This window comes from Hemiscyllium ocellatum, chromosome 2, assembly GCF_020745735.1.
Source record: "Hemiscyllium ocellatum isolate sHemOce1 chromosome 2, sHemOce1.pat.X.cur, whole genome shotgun sequence".
Classification (NCBI taxonomy): domain Eukaryota; kingdom Metazoa; phylum Chordata; class Chondrichthyes; order Orectolobiformes; family Hemiscylliidae; genus Hemiscyllium; species Hemiscyllium ocellatum.
Genome location: NC_083402.1, coordinates 1,612,077 through 1,635,000, shown reverse-complemented (window position 1 = coordinate 1,635,000; position 22,924 = coordinate 1,612,077). Strand labels below are relative to the sequence as shown.

The following is a 22,924-nucleotide window of genomic DNA, read 5'->3' as shown; positions in this document are numbered from 1 at the left end:
AAGTGATGGACAGAGATGAGTGATCCCACAACCAACAGATCAGATCTCAGCTCCACAGTCCCGCCACATCCACTCGTCAATGTTGGGGGACAATTAACAGCTCACTGGAGGAGGACGCTCCACAAGTATCCCCATCCCCAATGATGGAAGAGCCCAGCCCATCAGCACGGTGGCACAGTGGTTAGCACTGCTGACTCACAGCGCCAGAGACCCGGGTTCAATTCCCGACTCAGGCGACTGACTGTGTGGAGTTTGCACATTCTCCCCGTGTCTGCGTGGGTTTCCTCCGGGTGCTCCGGTTTCCTCCCACAGTCCGAAGATGTGCAGGTCAGGTGAATTGGTCATGCTAAATTGCCCGTAGTGTTAGGTAAGGGGTAAATGTAGGACTTGTTGGGCCGAAGGGCCTGTTTCCACACTGTAGGGAATCTAATCTAATCTAATCAGGGCAAAAGGTAAGGCTGAAGCTTTCTCAGCAGTCGTCAGCCAGAAATGGATGATCCATCCAGTGGTCCCCAGCATCACAGACACCAGGCTCCAGACGATACGATTCACTCCGTGTGATAGCAAGACAAGGCTAGAGGCACTGGATACTACAAAGGCAATGGGCCCTGATAATATTCCAGCAATGGGACTGAAGGCTTGTGCTCCAGACCTTGCTGCCCGCCCGAGATAAGCTGTTCCAGTAGTTACAGCACTGGCATCTACCCGACAATGTGGGAAATTACCCAGGTAAAAAGCAGGACAAACCACGCCATTTACCACGAATCAGTCTCCCCTCGATCCTCAGTAACGTGATGGACAGTGTCAGTAACAGGGCTATCAAGCAGCACCTGCTCAGCAATAACCTGCTCAGTGACCCCCAGTTTGGGTTCCCCCAGGGTCACCCAGCTCCTGGCCTCATTCCAGCCTTGGCTCAAACATGGACAAAGGAGCTGTAATACAGGGGCAGTGTGTCTGTGCTGTAATACAGGGGCAGTGTGTCTGTGCTGTAATACAAGATCAGTGTGTCTGTGCTGTAATACAGGGGCAGTGTGTCCGTATTGTAATACAAGAGCAGTGTGTCTGTGCTGTAATACAGGGGCAGTGTGTCTCTACAGTAATATAGGGGCAGTGTGTCTGTGCTGTAATACAGGAGCACTGTGTCCGTGCTGTAATACAGGAGCAGTGTGTCCGTGCTGTAATACAGGAGCAGTGTGTCTGTGCTGTAATACAGAGGCAGTGTGTCTGTGCTGTAATACAGGAGCAGTGTGTCTGTGCTGTAATACAGGGGCAGTGTGTCTGTGCTGTAATACAGGGGCAGTGTGTCCGTGCTGTAATACAGGGGCAATGTGCCTGTGCTGTAATGCAGGGGCAGTGTGTCCGTGCTGTAATACAGGGGCAATGTGTCAGTGCTGTAATACAGGGGCAGTGTGCCCGTGCTGTAATGCAGGAGCAGTGTGTCCATGCTGTAAGACAGGAGCACTGTGTCAGTGCTGTAATACAGGAGCAGTGCGTCCGTATTGTAATACAGGAGCAGTGTGTCCGTGCTGTAACACAGGAGCAGTGTGTCCGTGCTGTAATACCGGAGCAGTGTGTCCGTATTGTAATACAGGAGCAGTGTGTCCATGCTTTAATACAGGAGCAGTGTGTCCGTGCTGTAATACAGGGGCAGTGTGTCTGTGCTGTAATACAGGGCAGTGTGTCCGTATTGTAATACAGGAGCAGTGTGTCTGTGCTGTAATACAGAGGCAGTGTGTCTTTCCAGTGATATAGGGGCAGTGTGTCCATGCTGTAACACAGGAGCAGTGTGTCAGTGCTGTAATACAGGAGCAGTGTGTCCGTATTGTAATACAAGAGCAGTGTGTCTGTGCTGAAATACAGGAGCAGTGTGTCTGTGCTGTAATACAGGGGCAGTGTGTCTGTACAGTCATTAAGGGGCAGTGTGTCTGTGCTGTAATACAGGAGCAGTGTGTCCATGCTGTAATACCGGGGCAGTGTGTCTGTGCTGTAATACAGGAGCAGTGTGTCCGTGCTGTAATACCGGGGCATTGTGTCTGTGCTGTAATACAGGAGCAGTGTGTCTGTGCTGTAATACAGGAGCAATGTGTCTGTGCTGTAATACCGGGGCATTGTGTCTGAGCTGTAATACAGGAGCAGTGTGTCTGTGCTGTAATACAGGAGCAGTGTGTCTGTGATGTAATTCAGGGGCAGTGTATCTGTGCTGTAATACAGGGCAGTGTGTCTGTGCTGTAATACAGGGGCAGTGTGTCTGTGCTGTAATACAGGAGCAGTGTGTCTGTGATGTAATTCAGGGGCAGTGTATCTGTGCTGTAATACAGGGCAGTGTGTCTGTGCTGTAATACAGGGGCAGTGTGTCTGTGCTGTAATACAGGAGCAGTGTGTCTGTGCTGTAATACAGGGGCAGTGTATCTGTGCTGTAATACAGAGGCAGTGTGTCTGTGCTGTAATACAGGGGCAGTGTGTCTGTGCTGTAATACAGGGGCAGTGTGTCCATGCTGTAATACAGGAGCAGTGTGTCCGTGCTGTAATACAGGGGCAGTGTGTCTGTGCTGTAATACAGGGCAGTGTGTCCGTATTGTAATACAGGAGCAGTGTGTCTGTGCTGTAATACAGAGGCAGTGTGTCTTTCCAGTGATATAGGGGCAGTGTGTCCATGCTGTAACACAGGAGCAGTGTGTCAGTGCTGTAATACAGGAGCAGTGTGTCCGTATTGTAATACAAGAGCAGTGTGTCTGTGCTGAAATACAGGAGCAGTGTGTCTGTGCTGTAATACAGGGGCAGTGTGTCTGTACAGTCATTAAGGGGCAGTGTGTCTGTGCTGTAATACAGGAGCAGTGTGTCCATGCTGTAATACCGGGGCAGTGTGTCTGTGCTGTAATACAGGAGCAGTGTGTCCGTGCTGTAATACCGGGGCATTGTGTCTGTGCTGTAATACAGGAGCAGTGTGTCTGTGCTGTAATACAGGAGCAATGTGTCTGTGCTGTAATACCGGGGCATTGTGTCTGAGCTGTAATACAGGAGCAGTGTGTCTGTGCTGTAATACAGGAGCAGTGTGTCTGTGATGTAATTCAGGGGCAGTGTATCTGTGCTGTAATACAGGGCAGTGTGTCTGTGCTGTAATACAGGGGCAGTGTGTCTGTGCTGTAATACAGGAGCAGTGTGTCTGTGATGTAATTCAGGGGCAGTGTATCTGTGCTGTAATACAGGGCAGTGTGTCTGTGCTGTAATACAGGGGCAGTGTGTCTGTGCTGTAATACAGGAGCAGTGTGTCTGTGCTGTAATACAGGGGCAGTGTATCTGTGCTGTAATACAGAGGCAGTGTGTCTGTGCTGTAATACAGGGGCAGTGTGTCTGTGCTGTAATACAGGGGCAGTGTGTCTGTGCTGTAATACAGGAGCAGTGTGTCTGTGATGTAATTCAGGGGCAGTGTATCTGTGCTGTAATACAGGGCAGTGTGTCTGTGCTGTAATACAGGGGCAGTGTGTCTGTGCTGTAATACAGGAGCAGTGTGTCTGTGCTGTAATACAGGGGCAGTGTATCTGTGCTGTAATACAGAGGCAGTGTGTCTGTGCTGTAATACAGGGGCAGTGTGTCTGTGCCGTAATACAGTAGCAGTGTGTCTGTGCTGTAATACAGGGGCAGTGTGTCTGTGTTGCAATACAGGAGCAGTGTGTCTGTGCTGTAATACAGGGGCAGTGTGTCTGTGCTGTAATACAGGGGCAGTGTGTCTGTGTTGTAATACAGGAGCAGTGTGTTTGTGCTGTAATACAGGAGCAGTGTGTCTGTGCTGTAATACAGGAGCAGTGTGTCTGTGCTGTAATACAGGGCAGTGTGTCTGTGCTGTAATACAGGGGCAGTGTGTCTGTGCTGTAATACAGGAGCAGTGTGTCCGTACTGTAATACAGGAGCAGTGTGTCTGTGCTGTAATACAGGAGCAGTGTGTCTGTGCTGTAATACAGGAGCAGTGTGTCCGTACTGTAATACAGGAGCAGTGTGTCTGTGCTGTAATACAGGGCAGTGTGTCTGTGCTGTAATACACGAGCAGTGTGTCTGTGCTGTAATACAGGGCAGTGTGTCTGTGCTGTAATACAGGGGCAGTGTGTCTGTGCTGTAATACAGGAGCAGTGTGTTTGTGCTGTAATACAGGGACAGTGTGTCTGTGCTGTAATACAGGGCAGTGTGTCTGTGCTGTAATACAGGAGCAGTGTGTCTGTGCTGTAATACAGGGCAGTGTGTCTGTGCTGTAATACAGGGGCAGTGTATCTGTGCTGTAATACAGGGCAGTGTGTCTGTGCTGTAATACAGGGCAGTGTGTCTGTGCTGTAATACAGGAGCAGTGTGTCTGTGCTGTAATACAGGGGCAGTGTGTCTGTGCTGTAATACAGGGCAGCGTGTCTGTGCTGTCATCTCAGTACGGTGTGAGGTTATCATCCTTTTCTCACTGCGTTCCCCCTCTAACCTCTCCATCATTTTCTGCCTTTCTGATTGGCCAGGCCTCTGAATGTGTTCCCTTCATATATGCCATCTGCTTGTGATGTTTTGTTGGTTTTTATTGAGGTTACTGAATGTCTATTTATAACCCGCTGTGTTTCTGTTAGCGATGTAGGAAATGTTGAGGTTTGAGACAATCTAAGCATTGCATCAGTGCAGTACAAACTCTTTCTGCCCCTCAGTATAAAGCTTCCTCAGTGAATCACTCCCTGAAATAGAGCCTTTCCTGTTCATGTCGCGTCGTCAGTTCCCAGGTCATCAGTCCGAGCTGGGAAAGTGGAACTTGGAACCTAAAACAGATCCACCCGGATCTTATTGTGGAGTGGGACGGGCCGGAGCACCCAGAAGCAATATTTCAGCTTCTATTTTACCTGCAAGGGGTTTTGCTCGTTCCCGAGTCTGTGAGGGAGGCTTCCTGCCTGTATTCCTGAGGAAGGGCTTTTGCCCAAAACGTCGATTTTCCTGCTCCTCAGATGCTGCCTGAACTGCAGTGCTTTTCCAGCACCACTCTCATCTAGAATCTGGTTTCCAGCATCTGCAGTCCTCGTTTTTACCTAATTAAAACCCACCCACAGCCATAATAACCTGAAAACAATTGATTTCACTTGATCTCACAAGCTAAGCAGTTTCAGGCCTGGGCAGCATTCGGATACGAGAATGCCTGGGAATGTCAGCATAGTAGTCTTTGCAGTATTTGTGGCGTGGTGGTAAGGTTATTACCACTGAGCTAGGAAGCCCCGGTTCAAGTCCCATCTGTCCCAGAGGTGTGTCATAAAATTGCTGAACAAGTTAATTAAAAAATACAGCAAACTTAATTTTAACCAGCACCTTATCAACCAGTAATCTTGGTCAACTGACCAAAATCATATACCTCAAATATCGCAATGTCTGCGTATTTAATGCTGTAAGTAAAGTATACCAGTGATATCTATACCCCCTGCATCGTGTTTCTATTGTGTGCATCGATCTATATTGACTTCAGGAGGTGTGTTAATGTTTTTCCATAGATTTTTGAGGAATGCGATGTCTCAAAGCTTCATTTGGTCAGGGATTATTGAAGTTATGCATATCTCTTGATGATCCAGAATATTTGATCAACGTTTGCTCCCAGAGATGCCCGTTAATAAAACACTTGTTGTCTAGATTAGTGGTGCGCTGGAAAAGCACAGCGGGAATGAAGAGCTTTTGTCTGAAACGTCGATTTTGCTGCTCCTCGGATGCTGCCTGACCTGCTGTGCTTTTCCAGCACCACTCTCATCTAGGCTCTGTGATATTAGGTGGCACGGTGGCTCAGTGGTTAGCACTGCTGCCTCACAGCCCCTGGGTTCGATCCCGCCTGTCTGTGTGGAGTTTGCACGTTCTCCCCGTGTCTGCGTGGGTTTCCTCCGGTTTCCTTCCACAGTCACAAAGATGTGCGGGTCAGGTGAATTGGCCATGCTAAATTGCCCCTAGTGTTCGGTTAATATGGGGTAGGGGAATGGGTTTGGGTGGGTTTCTCTTCGGTGGGTCGGTGTGGACTTGTTGGGCCGAAGGGCCTGTTTCCACACTGTAGAGAATCTAATCTAATCATGACAGCCTTGTAATTTAGTTCATATTGTAAGGAAGTGTCATGTGACCTGTCAGGGAGGAACCCCACTGTGTAAGGTACAGGTAACACACAGCAAACACAGCTGGTACCATGGTGGTAGTGAATGGGCACTAACAGCTGGTTGGTGGCAGCGGACAGACACTGAAAGCTGGGCAGGTCAGGGAGACACGACAGTCCCTTTCCAAACAGTCGTCCACCCGTCCACCTGAGTTTGGAGATGAAATTCCCTCCCACACCCTGCTGCCTGACCTGACATGGGCTGGAGGAAACGGAAACCCCACAACACCAGCTTATAGTCCAACAGGTTGATTTGGAATTATAAGCTTTCGGAGCGCTGCCCTTCATCGGATAGGATCGTAGGAAACAGAATGTGTCCCAATCTGGTCATAAATTCTGTGTCCTATGATCCTGTCCGAAAACTTCTCCTTCCAACTAAACCCGTTGGGTAGAACCTGGTGTTGTGTGAGTTTTAACTTTGTCTAAAACATCCATAAGAGGTTACTGCTATCACGATTACATGAAGCAGGGATTTTAAATCTTCCTGAAAGGTCAGCTCTAAATCCCCATAGAAACACAACCAAAACTGTTTCTTCGCTGAAGTCCTGATCTCAGCTCAACAACCTTCCTTTTCCTGGGACCGTATGTTTCAGCAATCTGTCAGGGACTGGAGATAATCTGGAGAGAGAGAGAGAGAGAGAGAGAGAGAGAGAGAGAAAGAGAGAGAGAGAGACAGGAACAGATCTTCTCCCAGGCTTGAAGATACCTGGTGTCTGCTGTCAAACACTTAGTTTGATGAAGAAAACCAATTTCCTTTCCTGTAGCTGTAATCTCCCCATTAATACATCAGGGACATTTCCCAGTGGGTAGAAGATGGAATGAGAGGTTCTTGTACAGATTGATAGGGGAAGTTAGGAGGTACTGGAGGTTTTGTTAGATTTAAAGGTGGATAAATCCCTTGGTCTGCATGGGTTATATCTCAGGCTGCTGCAGGAGACGAGGGAGGAAATCATCGGGTCTCAGACCCAAACGTTTAATTCCTCTCTGGCCATAGCAGAGGTGCTAGAGGACTGGAGAACAGTTAACGTGGTTCCAAAGGGTGCTGGAGATAGACCCATGTGTCTCACACCAGTGTTAGGAGAATTGGAGAAAATTCAAAAATTCTCCATTTGGAGAAGTAAGGTTTGATCAGGAATACTCCCAACATGGCTTTGTCAACGGGAACATCTGGTGGATGTTTCTGAGAATGAGATCAGGACAGTTGATGTAGTTTATCTGGATCTCAGCAAGGCCTTTGACAAGGTCTCACACGGGAAACGGAGACAGAAGGTCAAAGCTGATGGGATCCAGGGTCACTTGGTAAGATGGATCCAAAGCTGGCTTCGTGTCAGGAGACAGAGGGTGGTGGCAGGAGGCTGTTGGTGTGACTGGAGCCCGGGCTGCAGTGGGGTCCCACAGGGATCACTGCTGGGGCCCTCATTGTTTGTGATCTTCATCAACAACAGAGATGGGAATGTGGGAGGAATGGGAAGTAAGTTTGTGGATGATGTTTGGTTGGAAGTGGGGATGGTCCCTGATGTTCAGCACCGTTCTGAAGCAGTCTATATTCAAATGCAACAAAATCTGGGAACTGTGGACTGTCTGACAAGTGGCAGGTAACATTCACACCTCACGGTGCCAAACACTGACTACCACCAACAAGAGAGACTCTCGCCACCACCCCTTGACATTCAGTAGTTACAGGGAGACCAGGTCTGGGGATGGAATATCTAGGGGTACTCAGCATTCCAGGAAAATAGACTGAGAGGAAATGGAGGTGGTGTGACCTTGCTGGTGAAGGAAGGGAGCAGTGCTGTAATGGGAAATAACATAAGCTCGGGAGGTCAAGTCTGGGGTAGAAATAAGAAATAGCAAGGGGAAGCAATACCTGGCAGGAGTAACCTGTAGGTCCCCGAACAGTAGTTCTGCAGTGGGGCACGGTACAAACCAGGAAATATTAGAGACTTGCAAGAAAGTTATGGCAATAATCATGGGTGATTTTAACATGCACATAGATTGGAAGAGTTAAACTGACAAGGGGAGCCTGGAGGCAGAGTTTATTGAATGTATTAGAGATTGTTGTGGAATAAACCAGGGAGTAGGCTACTCTGTTATCTACCCCACTCCATAACCAGCGCTCCTCAAACATTCCAGAAGATTCCCCCAGCCTCTGGAACTGCTCGGACGCCATTATCCATGCGGCTGGTGTAGCTGCCACCCCCACACTGATTGATGATGTCACTTCCACCCCCATCATGGCCACTCCCACAACGACTTCTGCCCCCTCACAATTCCTCATGCATCACACGTGACATCACATCCGCCCCTCACATCATCGCTGATGCCACACGGTCAATGCCTTCCGCCATCCCTACTGCCGTGGTCACCACCATTTCCGCCCCCACCAGCGCCACACACCTGCATTCTGCTGACACGCCCCTCACAGACCCCACTGTCACTATCCCCGCCCCCCCCCCCAGAACCTTTAGCTGGTAGGATTAGGGAAAACCCAAAGGCTTTCTATAGGTATGTCAGGAATAAAAGGATGACTAGGGTAGGTATCGGTCCAGTCAAGGATAGTAGTGGGAAGTTGTGTGTGGAGGCGGAGGAGATTGGAGAGACACTAAATCAATACCTTTTATCAGTATTCACTCAGGAACAGGACACTGTTGCTGATGTGAATATGGAGTCACAAGTGATTAGAATGGATGGCCTGGAAATATGCAGGGAAGAGGTTCTGGGAATATTGGAAAGGATGAATATAGATAAGTCTCCTGGGCCTGATGGCATTTACCCCAGGATCCTATGGGAAGCTAGGGAGGAGATAGCAGAGCCATTGGCCTGGATTTTTATGTCGTCATTGTCAACGGGAATAGTACCAGAGGATTGGAGGATAGCGAATGTGGTCCCCTTGTTCAAGAAAGGGAGTAGGGATAGCCCTAGTAACTATAGGCCAGTGAGTCTGACTTCAGTGGTGGGCAAAGTCTTAGAGAGAATGGTAAGGGATAAGATTTATGAACATCTGGGTAGGAATAACGTGATCAAGGATAGCCAGCATGGTTTTGTGAAGGGCAGGTCGTGCCTCACAAACCTTATTGAGTTCTTTGAGAAGGTGACTAAGGAAGTGAACGAGGGTAAAGCAGTAGATGTTGTGTATATGGATTTTAGTAAGGCGTTCGATAAGGTTCCCCATGGTAAGCTAATGCTAAAACTACGGAGGTATGGCATTGAGGATACATTAGAGGTTTGGATTAGGAATTGGCTGGCTGGAAGGAGACAGAGGGTAGTAGTTGATGGACTGTGTTCATCTTGGAGTGCAGTTACTAGCGGTGTACCACAAGGATCTGTTTTGGGACCATTGCTTTTTGTTATCTTTATAAATGATTTAGAGGAAGGGCTTGAAAGCTGGGTAAGCAAGTTTGCGGATGACACAAAAGTCGGTGGAGTTGTGGACAGTGAAGAAGGATGTGGTAGGTTACAGCGGGATATAGATAGGTTGCAGAGCTGGGCAGAAATGTGGCAAATGGAATTCAATGTAGCTAAGTGTGAAGTCATTCACTTTGGTAGGAGTAACAAGAAGATGGATTACTGGGCTAATGGTAGGCTACTTGGTAGTGTGGATGAGCAGAGGGATCTTGGTGTCCATGTACACAGATCTCTGAAAGTTGCCACCCAGGTAAATAGTGCTGTGAGGAAGGCATATGGTGTACTGGGCTTTATTGGTAGAGGAATTGAGTTCCGGAGTCCTGAGATCATGTTGCAACTGTATAAGACTCTGGTGCGGCCTCATCTGGAGTATTGTGTGCAGTTTTGGTCGCCATACTATAGGAAGGATGTGGAGGCATTGGAACGAGTGCAGAGGAGGTTTACCAGGATGTTGCCTGGTATGGTAGGAAGATCGTATGAGGAAAGGCTGAGGCACTTGGGGCTGTTCTCATTGGAGAAAAGAAGGTTTAGGGGAGATTTGATAGAGGTGTACAAGATGATTAGGGGTTTAGATAGGGTCGACACTAAGAACCTTTTACCGCTAATGGAGTCAGGTGTTACTAGGGGACACAGCTTTAAATTAAGGGGTGGTAGGTATAGGACAGATGTTAGGGGTAGATTCTTTACACAGCGGGTTGTGAGTTCATGGAATGCCCTGCCAGTAGCAGTGGTGAACACTCCCTCTTTATGGTCATTTAAGCGGGCATTGGATAGGCATTTGGAAGTTATTGGGCTAGTGTAGGTTAGGTAGGATTCGGTCGGCGCAACATCGAGGGCCGAAGGGCCTGTACTGCGCTGTATCTTTCTATGTTCTATTCTATGTTCTATGTTCTATAACCCTGAGGGGAACACTAACCCTGATCATGACTCCACCCCCATTCCCCCCACCATCACACCCACTCCGGTTAATGGCTCTGACCCCACTCCCAGCTCCATACCCACACCAGATCCCAGCTCCCAGCCCTGCCGAGTTTTCACCATCCCTCCAGACCTCCCCCTCACTGAGGACGAACGATCAGTCCTCAGCAAAGGACTCACATTCATCCCCCTCCGTCCATGCATCAATGAATTTAATACACATCGTGACATCGAACAATTCTTCCGCTGCCTCCGCCTCTGAGCTTACTTTCACAATCAGGATTCCCGCCCACCTTCCGAGGACCCCTTCGCCCACCTCCAACACACTGCATCCACCTGGACACGCCGCGCTGGCCTATTACCTGCCCTCGACCTCTTCATTTCCAACTGCCACCGGGACATTAACCGCCTCAACCTGTCTACCCCCTCCCCCACTTCAACCTCTCACCCTCACAATGCACAGCCCTCCAATCCCACTGCTCCAATCCCAACCTCACCATCAAGCCAGCGGATAAAGGGGGTGCAGTGGCAGTCCGGCGCACTGACCTCAACACCGCTGAAGCCAAACGCCAACTCGAGGACAGCTCTTCCTACTGCCCCCTCAACCGTGACCCCACCCCCCCCATCACCAAACCATCATCTCCCAGACCATACAGAACCTCATCACCTCAGGAGATCTCCCACCCACAGCTTCCAACCTCATAGTCCGGGAACCCCGCTCTGCCCAGTTCTACCTCCTTCCCAAGATCCACAAGCCTGACCACCCTGGCCGACCCACTGTCTCAGCATGCTCCTGCCCCACTGAACTCATCTCTACCTACCTCGACACTGTCCTATCCCCCCTAGTCCTGGAATGCCCACATACGTTTGAGACACCACCCACACCCTCCACCTCCTCCAAGACTTCCGTTTCCCTGGCCCCCAACCCCTCATCTTCACCATGGATATCCAATCCCTCTACACCTCCATCCGCCATGACCAGGGCCTCCAAGTCCTCCGTTTTTTCCTCTCCAGACATCCCCAACAGTACCCTTCCACCGACACTCTCATTTGTCTGGCCGAACTGGTCCTCACCCTTAACAATTTCTCCTTCGAATCCTCCCACTTCCTCCAGACCAAAGGGGTAGCCATGGGCACACGTATGGGCCCCAGCTATGCCTGTCTCTTTGTTGGCTACGTAGAACAGTCCATCTTCCCTAATTACACCGGCACTACTCCCCACCTCTTCCTCCGCTACATTGATGACTGCATTGGCACCACCTCACGCTCCCGCGAGGAGGTTGAGCAATTCATCAACTTCACCAACACATTCCACCCTGACCTTAAATTTACCTGGACCATCTCTGACACCTCCCTCCCCTTCCTGGACCTCTCCATCTCCATTAATGACGACCAACTTGACACTGACATTTTTTACAAACCCACCGACTCCCGCAGCTACCTGGATTACACCTCTTCCCACCCTACCTCTTGCAAAAATGCCATCCCATATTCCCAATTCCTCTGCCTCCGCCGTATCTGCTCCCAGGAGGACCAGTTCCACCACAGAACACACCAGATGGCCTCCTTCTTTAGAGACCGCAATTTCCCTCCCCACGTGGTTAAAGATGCCCTCCAACGCATCTCGTCCACATCCCGCACCTCCGCCCTCAGACCCCACCCCTCCAACCGTAACAATGACAGAACGCCCCTGGTGCTGACCTTCCACTCTACAAACCTTTGCATAAACCAAATCATCCGCTGACATTTCCGCCACCTCCAAACAGACCCCACCACCAGGGATATATTTCCCTCCCCACCCCTTTCCGCCTTCCGCAAAGACCATTCCCTCCGTGACTACCTGGTCAGGTCCACGCCCCCCTACAACCCACCCTCCCATCCTGGCACTTTCCCCTGCCACCGCAGGAACTGTAAACCCTGTGCCCACACCCCCTCCCTCACCTCTATCCAAGGCCCTAAAGGAGCCTTCCACATCCATCAAAGTTTTACCTGCACATCCACTAATATCATTTATTGTATCCGTTGCTCCCGGTGCGGTCTCCTCTACATTGGGGAGACTGGGCGCCTCCTAGCAGAGCGCTTTAGGGAACATCTCCGGGACACCCGCACCAATCAACCACACCGCCCTGTGGCCCTTTCAACTCCCCCTCCCACTCTGCCGAGGACATGGAGGTCCTGGGCCTCCTTCACCGCCACTCCCTCACCACCAGACGCCTGGAGGAAGAACGCCTCATCTTCCTCCTCGGAACACTTCAACCCCAGGGCATCAATGTGGACTTCACCAGTTTCCTCATTTCCCCTTCCCCCACCTCACCCTAGTTCCAAACTTCCAGCTCAGCACTGTCCCCATGACTTGTCCGACCTGCCTAGCTCCTTTTCCACCTATCCACTCCACCCTCTCCTCCCTGACCTATCACCTTCATCCCCTCCCCCACTCACCCATTGTACTCTATGCTACTCTCTCCCCACCCCCACCCTCCTCTAGCTTATCTCTCCACCCTTCAGGCTCACTGCCTTTATTCCTGATGAGGGGCTTTTGCCCGAAATGTTAATTTCGCTGCTCGTTGGATGCTGCCTGAACTGCTGTGCTCTTCCAGCACCACTAATCCAGAATCTGGATTTGGTATTGTGTAATGAGGAGAGATTAATTGATAACATCATAGTTAAGGATCCTCTAGGGAGCAGTGACCATAGTATGATGGAATTCAAAATTCAATTTGGGGGTGAGAATGTGGAGTCCCACACTATTGTTTGGGAATTAAACAAAGGAAATTATATAGGCCCGAGGACAGATTTGGCCCAAGTAGATTGGGCAGGAAGGCTAAATGGTAAGACAGGGAGGAAGTGATAAAGTAAGGGAACTGTGGTTTACTAAAGAAATTGTATCGATTGTTAAGTGGAACAGCAAGGCTTATGTGATGATGAGGCAAGATGGTTCAGATGAGGTGAGCTGAAAATGTGTTGCTGGAAAAGCGCAGCAGGTCAGGCAACATCCAAGGAGCAGGAGAGTCGAATTTTCAGGCATGAGCCCTTCATCAGGAATGAGGAGAGTGTGCCAGGCAGGCTAAGATAAAAGGTAGGGAGGAGGGACTTGGGGGAGGGGCGATGGAGATGTGATAGGTGGAAGGAGGTCAAGGTGAGGGTGATAGGTTGGAGTGGGGTGGGGGCGGAGAGGTCAGGAAGAAGATTGCAGGTTAGGAGGGCGGTGCTGAGTTGAGGGAACCGACTGAGACAAGGTGGGGGGAGGGGAAATGAGGAAACTGGAGAAATCCGAGTTCATTCCTTGTGGTTGGAGGGTTCCCAGGCGGAAGATGAGGCGCTCCTCCTCCAGCCGTCGTGTTGTTATGTTCTGCCGATGGAGGAGTCCAAGGACCTGCATGTCCTCGGTGGAGTGGGAGGGAGAGTTAAAGTGTTGAGCCACGGGGCGGTTGGGTTGGTTGGTCTGGGTGTCCTAGAGGTGTTCTCTGAAACATTCCGCAAGTAGGCGGCCCGTCTCCCCAATATAGAGGAGGCCACATCGGGTGCAGTGGATGCAGTAAATGATGTGTGTGGAGGTACAGGTGAACTTGTGACGGATATGGAAGGATCCCTTGGGGCCTTGGAGGGAAGTGAGGGAGGAGGTGTGGGCGCAAGTTTTACATTTCCTGCAGTTGCAGGGGAAGGTGCCGGGAGTGGAGGTTGGGTTGGTGGGGGGTGTGGACCTGATGAGGGATTCACGGAGGGAGTGGTCTTTTCGGAACGCTGATAGGGGAGGGGAGGGAAATATATCCCTGGTGGTGGGGTCCGTTTGGAGGTGGCGGAAATGACGGCGGATGATACGTTGTATGCGGAGGTTGGTGGGGTGGTAGGTGAGAACCAGTGGGGTTCTGTCTTGGTGGCGGTTGGAGGGGCGGGCCTCAAGGGCGGAGGAGCGGGAAGTGGAGGAGATGCGGTGGAGGGCATCGATCACGTCTGGGGGGAATCTGCGGTCTTTGAAGAAGGAGGCCATCTGGGCTGTGCGGTGTTGGAACTGGTCCTCCTGGGAGCAGATGCGGCGGAGACGAAGGAATTGGGAATATGGGATGGCGTTTTTACAGGGGGCAGGGTGGGAGGAGGTGTAGTCCAGGTAGCTGTGGGAGTCAGTCGGTTTATAATAGATGTCTGTGTTGAGTCGGTCGCCCGAGATAGAAATGGAAAGGTCTAGGAAGGGGAGGGAGGAGTCTGAGACAGTCCAGGTGAATTTGAGGTCGGGATGGAAGGTGTTAGTAAAGTTGATGAACTGTTCAACCTCCTCGTGGGAGCATGAGGCAGCGCCGATACAGTCATCGATGTAGCGGAGGAAAAGGTGGGGGGTGGTGCCAGTGTAGTTGCGGAAGATGGACCGTTCCACATATCCTACGAAGAGACAGGCATAGCTGGGGCCCATGCGGGTGCCCATGGCAACTCCTTTAGTTTGGAGGAAGTGGGAGGATTGAAAAGAGAAGTTATTCAGGGTGAGGACCAGTTCAGTCAGTCGAAGGAGGGTGTCAGTGGAAGGGTACTGGTTGGTGCGGCGGGAAAGGAAGAAGCGGAGGGCTTTGAGTCCTTCGTGATGGGGGATGGAGGTGTACAGGGACTGGATGTCCATTGTGAAAATAAGGCGTTGGGGACCGGGGAAGCGAAAATCCTGGAGGAGGTGGAGGGCTTGGGTGGTGTCCCGAACGTAGGTGGGGAGTTCTTGGACTAAGGGGGACAGGACCGTGTCGAGGTATTGGGAGATGAGTTCGGTGGGGCAGGAGCAGGCTGAGACAATGGGTCGGCCGGGGCAGGCAGGTTTGTGGATTTTGGGCAGGAGGTAGAAACGGGCGGTGCGGGGTTGTGGGACTATGAGGTTGGAGGCGGTGGATGGGAGATCCCCTGAGGTGATGAGGTTAGGAATGATGGGAGATCCCCTGAGGTGATGAGGTTATGGATGATGGGAGATCCCCTGAGGTGATGAGGAGGCTGGGACAATGGGTTGGCTGGGGCAATTGATGAGGCGATGGAGAGCTACAGATCAGCTCGGAAGGATTTAAAGAGAGAGTTAAGAAGAGCAAAGAGAGGCCATGAGCAGTCTTTAGCAGGTAGAATAAAAGGAGACCCTAAAGCTTTCTATCAGTATGTGAGGAATAAAAGGATGACTAGGGTTGGAATAGGGCCAGTCAAAGACAGAAGTGGGAAGTTGTGTGTGTGAACACTGTGGAGATCGGAGAGGTGCTAAATGAATATTCCTCATTGGTTTTCACTCAGGAAAAGGAGAATATTGTCGAGGAGGAGACTGCGATACAGGATATTCGACTAGAAAGGATCAAGGTTAGTAAGGAGGAGATATTATCAATTCTAGGAGGAGTGAAAGTAGACAAGTCCCCTGGGCCAGATGGGATTTATCCGAGGATTCTCTGGGAAGCCAGGGAGGAGATAGCAGAGCCTTTGGCTTTGATATTTGAGTCGTCATTGTCTACAGGTTTAATACCTGAGGACTGGAGGGTTGCAAATGTTGTGCCCTTGTTCAGGAAGGGCAGGAGAGGTGACCCAGGTAATTATAGACCAATAAAACCAATTATATAAGATAATCAGAGGGTTAGATAGGGAGGACAGGGAGAGCCTTTTTCCAAGTATGGTGACGGCGAGCATGAGGGGGCATAGCATTAAATTGAGGGGTGATAGATATAGGACAGATGTCAGAGGTAGTTTCTTTACTCAGAGAGTAGTAAGGGTATGGAATGCTTTGCCTGCAGCGGTAGTACATTCACCAAGTTTAAGGGCATTTAAATGGTCATTGGACAAGCAAATGGATGAGAATGGAATAGCATAGGTTAGATGGGCTTCAGATTGGTTCCACAGGGCAGCACAACATCGAGGGCCGAAGGGCCTGTACTGCGCTGTAATATTCTATGTTCTATAAACCTTCTGTCTGTTGTAGGAAAAGATTTGGAAAGGACTATAAGAGATAGGATTTATATTCATCTAGCAAGCAACAATTTGATTTCAGATAGTCAACATGGTTTTGTCAAGGGCAGGCCGTGTCTCACAAACCTCATTGTGTTTTTTGAGAAGGTGACCAAGCATGTAGATGAGGGTAGGGCAGTTGACGTGGTGTACATGGACTTCAGTAAAGTCTTTGATAAGGTTCTACGTGGCAGGCTGTTGGAGAAAATGCAGGTGCATGGAATTGAGGGTGATTTAGCAGTTTGGATTAGAAACTGGCTTTCTGGAAGAAGGCAGCGAGTGGTGGTTGATAGGATATTTTCAGCCTGGAGTCTGGTTACTAGTGGTGTTCCACAAGGATCTGTTTTGGGATCATTGCTGTTTGTCAGTTTTATAAATGACTTAGACGCAGGGATAGGTGGATGGATTAGTAAATTTGCAGACGACACTAAAGTCGGTGGAGTAGTGGACAGTGTGGAAGAATGTTACAGGTTGCAGGGGGATTTGGATAAACTGCAGAATTGGGCTGAGAGGTGGCAAATGGAGTTCAATGCAGCTAAATGTGAGGTGATGCACTTCGGGAAGAATAACAGGAAGGCAGAGTACTGGGTCAATGGAAAGATTCTTGGTAGTGTGGATGTGCAGAGGGATCTTGGAGTCCATGTACATAGATCCCTGAAAGTTGTCACCCAGGTGGATAGTGCTGTTAAGAAGGCATATGGTGGGTTAGGTAAAAACACTGACTGCAGATGCTGGAAACCAGATTCTGGATCAGTGGTGCTGGAAGAGCACAGCAGTTCAGGCAGCATCCAATGAGCAGTTCTGATTGCCCCATTACAGGGAGGATGTGGAAACATTGGAAAAGGTGCAGGGCAGATTGACCAGGATGTTGCCTGGTCTGGAGGGAAGCTCTTATGAGGAAACGCTGAGAAACTTGGGTCTGTTCTCATTGGAGAGAAGAAGGCTAAGGGGGGATTTGATAGAGACATACAAGATGATCAGAGGATTAGATAGGGGAGACAGTGAAAGTCTTTTTCCTAGGATGATGCTGTCAGTGTGTACGAGAGCAAGATCACGCGGTGCTGTGTGACAGCCGAGGGGCCTGTAATCTACAGTAATATCACACGGTGCTGCGTGACAGCCGAGGGTCCTGTAATCTACAGTAATGTCACACGGTGCTGTGTGACAGCCGAGGGTCCTGTAATCTACAGTAATATCACACGGTGCTGTGTGACAGCCGAGGATCCTGTAATCTACAGTAATATCACACGGTGCTTTGTGACAGCCAGGGGTCCTGTAATCTACAGTAATATCACACGGTGCTGTGTGACAGGCGAGGGTCCTGTAATCTACAGTAATATCACACGGTGCTGTGTGACAGCCGAAGGTCCTGTAATCTACAGTAATATCACACGTTGCTGTGTGACAGCTGAAGGTCCTGTAATCTACAGTAATATCACACGGTGCTGTGTGACAGCCGGGGGTCCTGTAATCTACAGTAATATCACACGGTGCTGTGTGACATCCAAGGGTCCTGTAATCCACAGTAATATCACATGGTGCTGTGTGACAGCCGAGGGTCCTGTAATCTACAGTAATATCACGCGGTGCTGTGTGACAGCCGATTGTCCTGTAATCTACAGTAATATCACACGGTGCTGTGTGACAGCCGAGGGTCCTGTGATCTACAGTAATATCACACGGTGCTGTGTGACATCCAAGGGTCCTGTAATCCACAGTAATATCACATGGTGCTGTGTGACAGCCGAGGGTCCTGTAATCTACAGTAATATCACGCGGTGCTGTGTGACAGCCGATTGTCCTGTAATCTACAGTAATATCACACGGTGCTGTGTGACAGCCGAGGGTCCTGTGATCTACAGTAATATCACACGGTGCTGTGTGACAGCCGAGGGTCCTGTAATCTACATCAATATCACACGGTGCTGTGTGACAGCCGAGGGGCCTGTAATCTACAGTAATATCACACGGTGCTGTGTGACAGGCGAGGGTCCTGTAATCTACAGTAATATCACACGGTGCTGTGTGACAGGCGAGGGTCCTGTAATCTACAGTAATATCACACGGTGCTGTGTGACAGCCGAAGGTCCTGTAATCTACAGTAATATCACACGGTGCTGTGTGACAGCCGAAGGTCCTGTAATCTACAATAATATCACACGGTGCTGTGTGACAGCCGGGGGTCCTGTAATCTACAGTAATATCACACGGTGCTGTGTGACAGCCGAGGGTCCTGTAATCTACAGTAATATCACACGGTGCTGTGTGACAGCCGAGGGTCCTGTAATCTACGTCAATATCACACGGTGCTGCGTGACGGCCGAGGGTCCTGTAATCTACAGTAATATCACACGGTGCTGCGTGACAGCCGAGGGTCCTGTAATCTACAGTAATATCACACGGTGCTGCGTGACGGCCGAGGGTCCTGTAATCTACAGTAATATCACACGGTGCTGAGTGACGGCCGAGGGTCCTGTAATCCACAGTAATATCACACGGTGCTGTGTGACGGCCGGGGTTCCTGTAATCTACAGTAATATCACACGGTGCTGCGTGACGGCAGGGGTCCTGTAATCTACAGTAATATCACACGGTGCTGCGTGACGGCCGAGGGTCCTGTAATCTACAGTAATATCACACGGTGCTGCGTGACGGCCGAGGGTCCTGTAATCTACAGTAATATCACACAGTGCTGTGTGACGGCCGAGGGTCCTGTAATCTGCAGTAATATCACACGGTGCTGTGTGACAGGCGAGGGTCCTGTAATCTACAGTAATGTCACACGGTGCTGCGTGACAGCCGAGGGTCCTGTAATCTACAGTAATGTCACACGGTGCTGTGTGACAGGCGAGGGTCCTGTAATCTACAGTAATATCACACGGTGCTGCGTGACAGGCGAGGGTCCTGTAATCTACAGTAATATCACATGGTGCTGTGTGACAAGCGAGGGTCCTGTAATCTACAGTAATATCACACGGTTCTGTGTGACAGGCGAGGGTCCTGTAATCTACAGTAATGTCACACGGTGCTGTGTGACAGCCGAGGGTCATGTAATCTACGGTAATATCACACGGTGCTGCGTGACAGGCGAGGGTCCTGTAATCTACAGTAATATCACACGGTGCTGTGTGACAGCCGAGGGTCCTGTAATCTACAGTAATGTCACACGGTGCTGTGTGACAGCCGAGGGTCCTGTAATCTACGGTAATATCACACGGTGCTGCGTGACAGGCGAGGGTCCTGTAATCTACAGTAATATCACAGGATGCTGCGTGACAGGCGAGTGTCCTGTAATCTACAGTAATGTCACACGGTGCTGCGTGACAGCCGAGGGTCCTGTAATCTACAGTAATATCACAGGATGCTGCGTGACAGACGAGGGTCCTGTAATCTACAGTAATATCACACGGTGCTGTGTGACAGCCGAGGGTCCTGTAATCTACAGTAATATCACACGGTGCTGTGTGACAGGCGAGGGTCCTGTAATCTACAGTAATATCACACGGTGCTGAGTGACAGCCGAGGGTCCTGTAATCTACAGTAATGTCACACGGTGCTGAGTGACAGGCGAGGGTCCTGTAATCTACAGTAATGTCACACGGTGCTGAGTGACGGCCGAGCTGACTGTGTCCCCGTTGCTGTCTGTTTCAGTTCCGTCCCCGCGCACAAACGCCATTGTGTCAAGTTTCTTCCTGATTCTGATCTTGGTTGTTGCCCTGGCCCTGGCGTTTCTGTTTTACAGGTGAGACCCGTTAACATCTGAGCCTCTGGCTGTTCCGGGGGAGCGGGGGTCGGGGGTTGGGGTTTGTTGGAGTAATTATTCCGGGTCAGACCTCTAACTGGAAATCACTGCCAGGCCAGAGACAGTAACGCAGCATCGAGATACATCACTTCATCCACTGTCCATCCTCACCCCACCCCACCCCACACCCCCACTGTCCTCCCCACCCCACACCCCGCACTGTCTCCCCACCCCACACCCCCACTGTCCTCCCCACCCCACACCCCCACTGTCCTCCCCACCCCACACCCCCCACTGTCTCCCCACCCCACACCACCCACTGTCCTCCCCACCCCACACCCCGCACTGTCTCCCCACCCCACACCACCCACTGTCCTCCCCACCCCACACCCCCCACTGTCTCCCCACCCCACACCACCCACTGTCCTCCCCACCCCACCCCCCCACTGTCCTCCCCACCCCACCCCCCCACTGTCCTCCCCACTCCACACCCCCCACTGTCTCCCCACCCCACCCCCCCACTGTCCTCCCCACTCCACACCCCCCACTGTCACCCCACCCCACACCACCCACTGTCCTCCCCACCCCAACCCCCACTGTCCTCCCCACCCCAACCCCCACTGTCCACCCCCACCCCACACCACCCACTGTCCACCCCCACCCCACACCCCCCACTGTCTCCCCATCCCACACCCCCCACTGTCCACCCCCACCCCACCCCACACCCCCCACTGTCCCCCCCCCCCCACATCCCCCACTGTCCCCCCCCTCCCCACACCCCCCACTGTCCTCCCCACCCCAACCCCCACTGTCCACCCCCACCCCACCCCACACCCCCCACTGTCTCCCCACCCCACACCCCCCACTGTCCCCCCCCTCCCCACACCCCCCACTGTCCTCCCCACCCCAACCCCCACTGTCCACCCCCACCCCACACCCCCCACTGTCCTCCCCACCCCACACCCCCCACTGTCCACCCCCACCCCACACCCCCCACTGTCCTCCCCACCCCACACCCCCCACTGTCCAGGTGCTGGCAGGTGGGATTAGATTAAGTTGGGATATCTGGTCGGCAGGGATCTGTTTCTGTGCTGTACATCTCTTTCCCTCTGTCTCTCTCACTCTCTCTCTCTCTGTCTCTCTGTCTCTCACTCTCTCTCTCCCTGTCGCTCTTTGTCTCTTTCTGTCCCTCTCTCTGTCTCTCTCTCTCTCTCTGTCCCTCTGTATGGGATGGTCTGTCTGTCTATCTGTCTCTCGCGCTCTCTCTCTCTCTCTCTGTCCCTCTGTCTGTGACAATCTGTGTGCGTGTGTCTCTCTCTCTCTTTCTCTGTCTCTCTCTCTCTCTGTCCTCTCTCTCTGTACCTCTGTCTGTGACGGTCTGTGTGTGTCTCTCTCTCTCCTGTCTCTCTCTCTCTATCTCTCTCTCTGTCTCTCTCCTGTCTCTCTCTCTGTCTCTCTCTCTCTCTGTCTGTCTCTCTCTTTCTCTCTCTCTGTCTCTCTCCTGTCTCTCTTTCTCTGTCTCTCTCTCTGTCTCTCTCCTCTCTCTCTCGTCTCTCTCTCTCTCTCTTTTCTCTCCTGTCTCTCTCTCTCCCCCTCTCCCTCTCTCTCTCCTGTCTCTCTCTCCCCCCACCTCTCTCTCCTGTCTCTCTCTCTCTCTGTCTCTCTCTCTGTCCCTCTCTCTCTCTCTCTCTGTCCCTCTCTCTCTGTCTCTCTCTCTCTCTCTGTCCCTCTCTCTCTCTGTCTCTCTCTCTCTCTCTGTTCCTCTCTCTCTCTCTCCTGTCTCTTTCTCTCTCCCGCTTTCTCTGTCTCTCTCTCTCTCTCTGTCCCTCTGCCTGTGACGGTCTGTGTCTCTGTGCCCCGGCTGTGTGTTGGATCTCTCTGTTGTGACTGGTCTGTTTGGAGATGTTAAAGGAGAGAGTGAGGACTGCAGATGCTGGAGATCGGAGCTGAAAATGTGTTGCTGGAAAAGCGCAGCAGGTCAGGCAGCATCCAAGGAGCAGGAGAATCGACGTTTCAGGCATGAACCCTTCTTCAGGAATGAAGGGCTTATGCCCGAAACGTCGACTCTCCTGCTCCTTTGATGCTGCCTGACTTGCTGCGCTTTTCCAGCACCACATTTCCAGCTGTTTGGAGATGTTGCTGAGAATTCCTTCTAACCTTATCCTTTCCTTTTGTGTTCAGGAGATGGCAGCAACAGAAGGCTCAGGAATCCAGTCCCATGGTCTTTACCCCCCTGGTCAGCGCTGACCAGTCAGGTAAGGAGTGAAAGCAAAGCTCTTCCCCTCCAGATCTCAAAGGAATGAGAAATAACCCTCCTCCCCTCAACAAAATACACAGCTGTGGGGGGGGGGGAGGGGTGGTGAAGGGGGGGGAGGTGATGTCACTGACTGGTGAGCCAGACCCAGGTGGAACCAAACCAAGAGTAACCATGGTGTGGAGGCACTGGCTGTCTGAGCACTGCCCCTTCATCCACATCCACCTGAAAGCTAGAGCTTCCAATTAAACCTGTTGGACTATAACCTGGTGTTGTGGGATGTTTAACAGGATTAACCAGTGAGACAGCTCCACTATGGCATAACGGAAAACAGTCTGGTACATGGGGAAATAGAGGAATGATCTCTCTCTCTCTCTCTCTCTCTCTCTCCCGCTCTCTCTCTCTCTCTCTCTCTCTCTCTCTCTCTGTTTGCTGTTAATTTGATGTTGATTGACCTGGTGGAGTTTGTCTCCTGTACAGTTATGAAGGATACTGCGGTCCAGGTCTCAGAGTTACTCTCATT

The 22,924-nt window shown here is 51.1% G+C and overlaps 1 protein-coding gene across 1 annotated transcript in view; it reads left to right on the top strand.

The window, feature by feature from the left end:
- LOC132829715 (uncharacterized) overlaps positions 1 to 22,413 on the top strand; it is a 76,357-nt gene extending 53,944 nt beyond the window's left edge. Inside the window, exons 8-9 of the mRNA XM_060847083.1 lie at positions 20,057 to 20,147; positions 22,329 to 22,413. Coding sequence (XP_060703066.1) covers positions 20,057 to 20,147; positions 22,329 to 22,413 — 176 coding nt within the window. The remainder of the gene's footprint in view (positions 1 to 20,056; positions 20,148 to 22,328) is intronic.
- Positions 22,414 to 22,924: the final 511 nt, after the last annotated feature.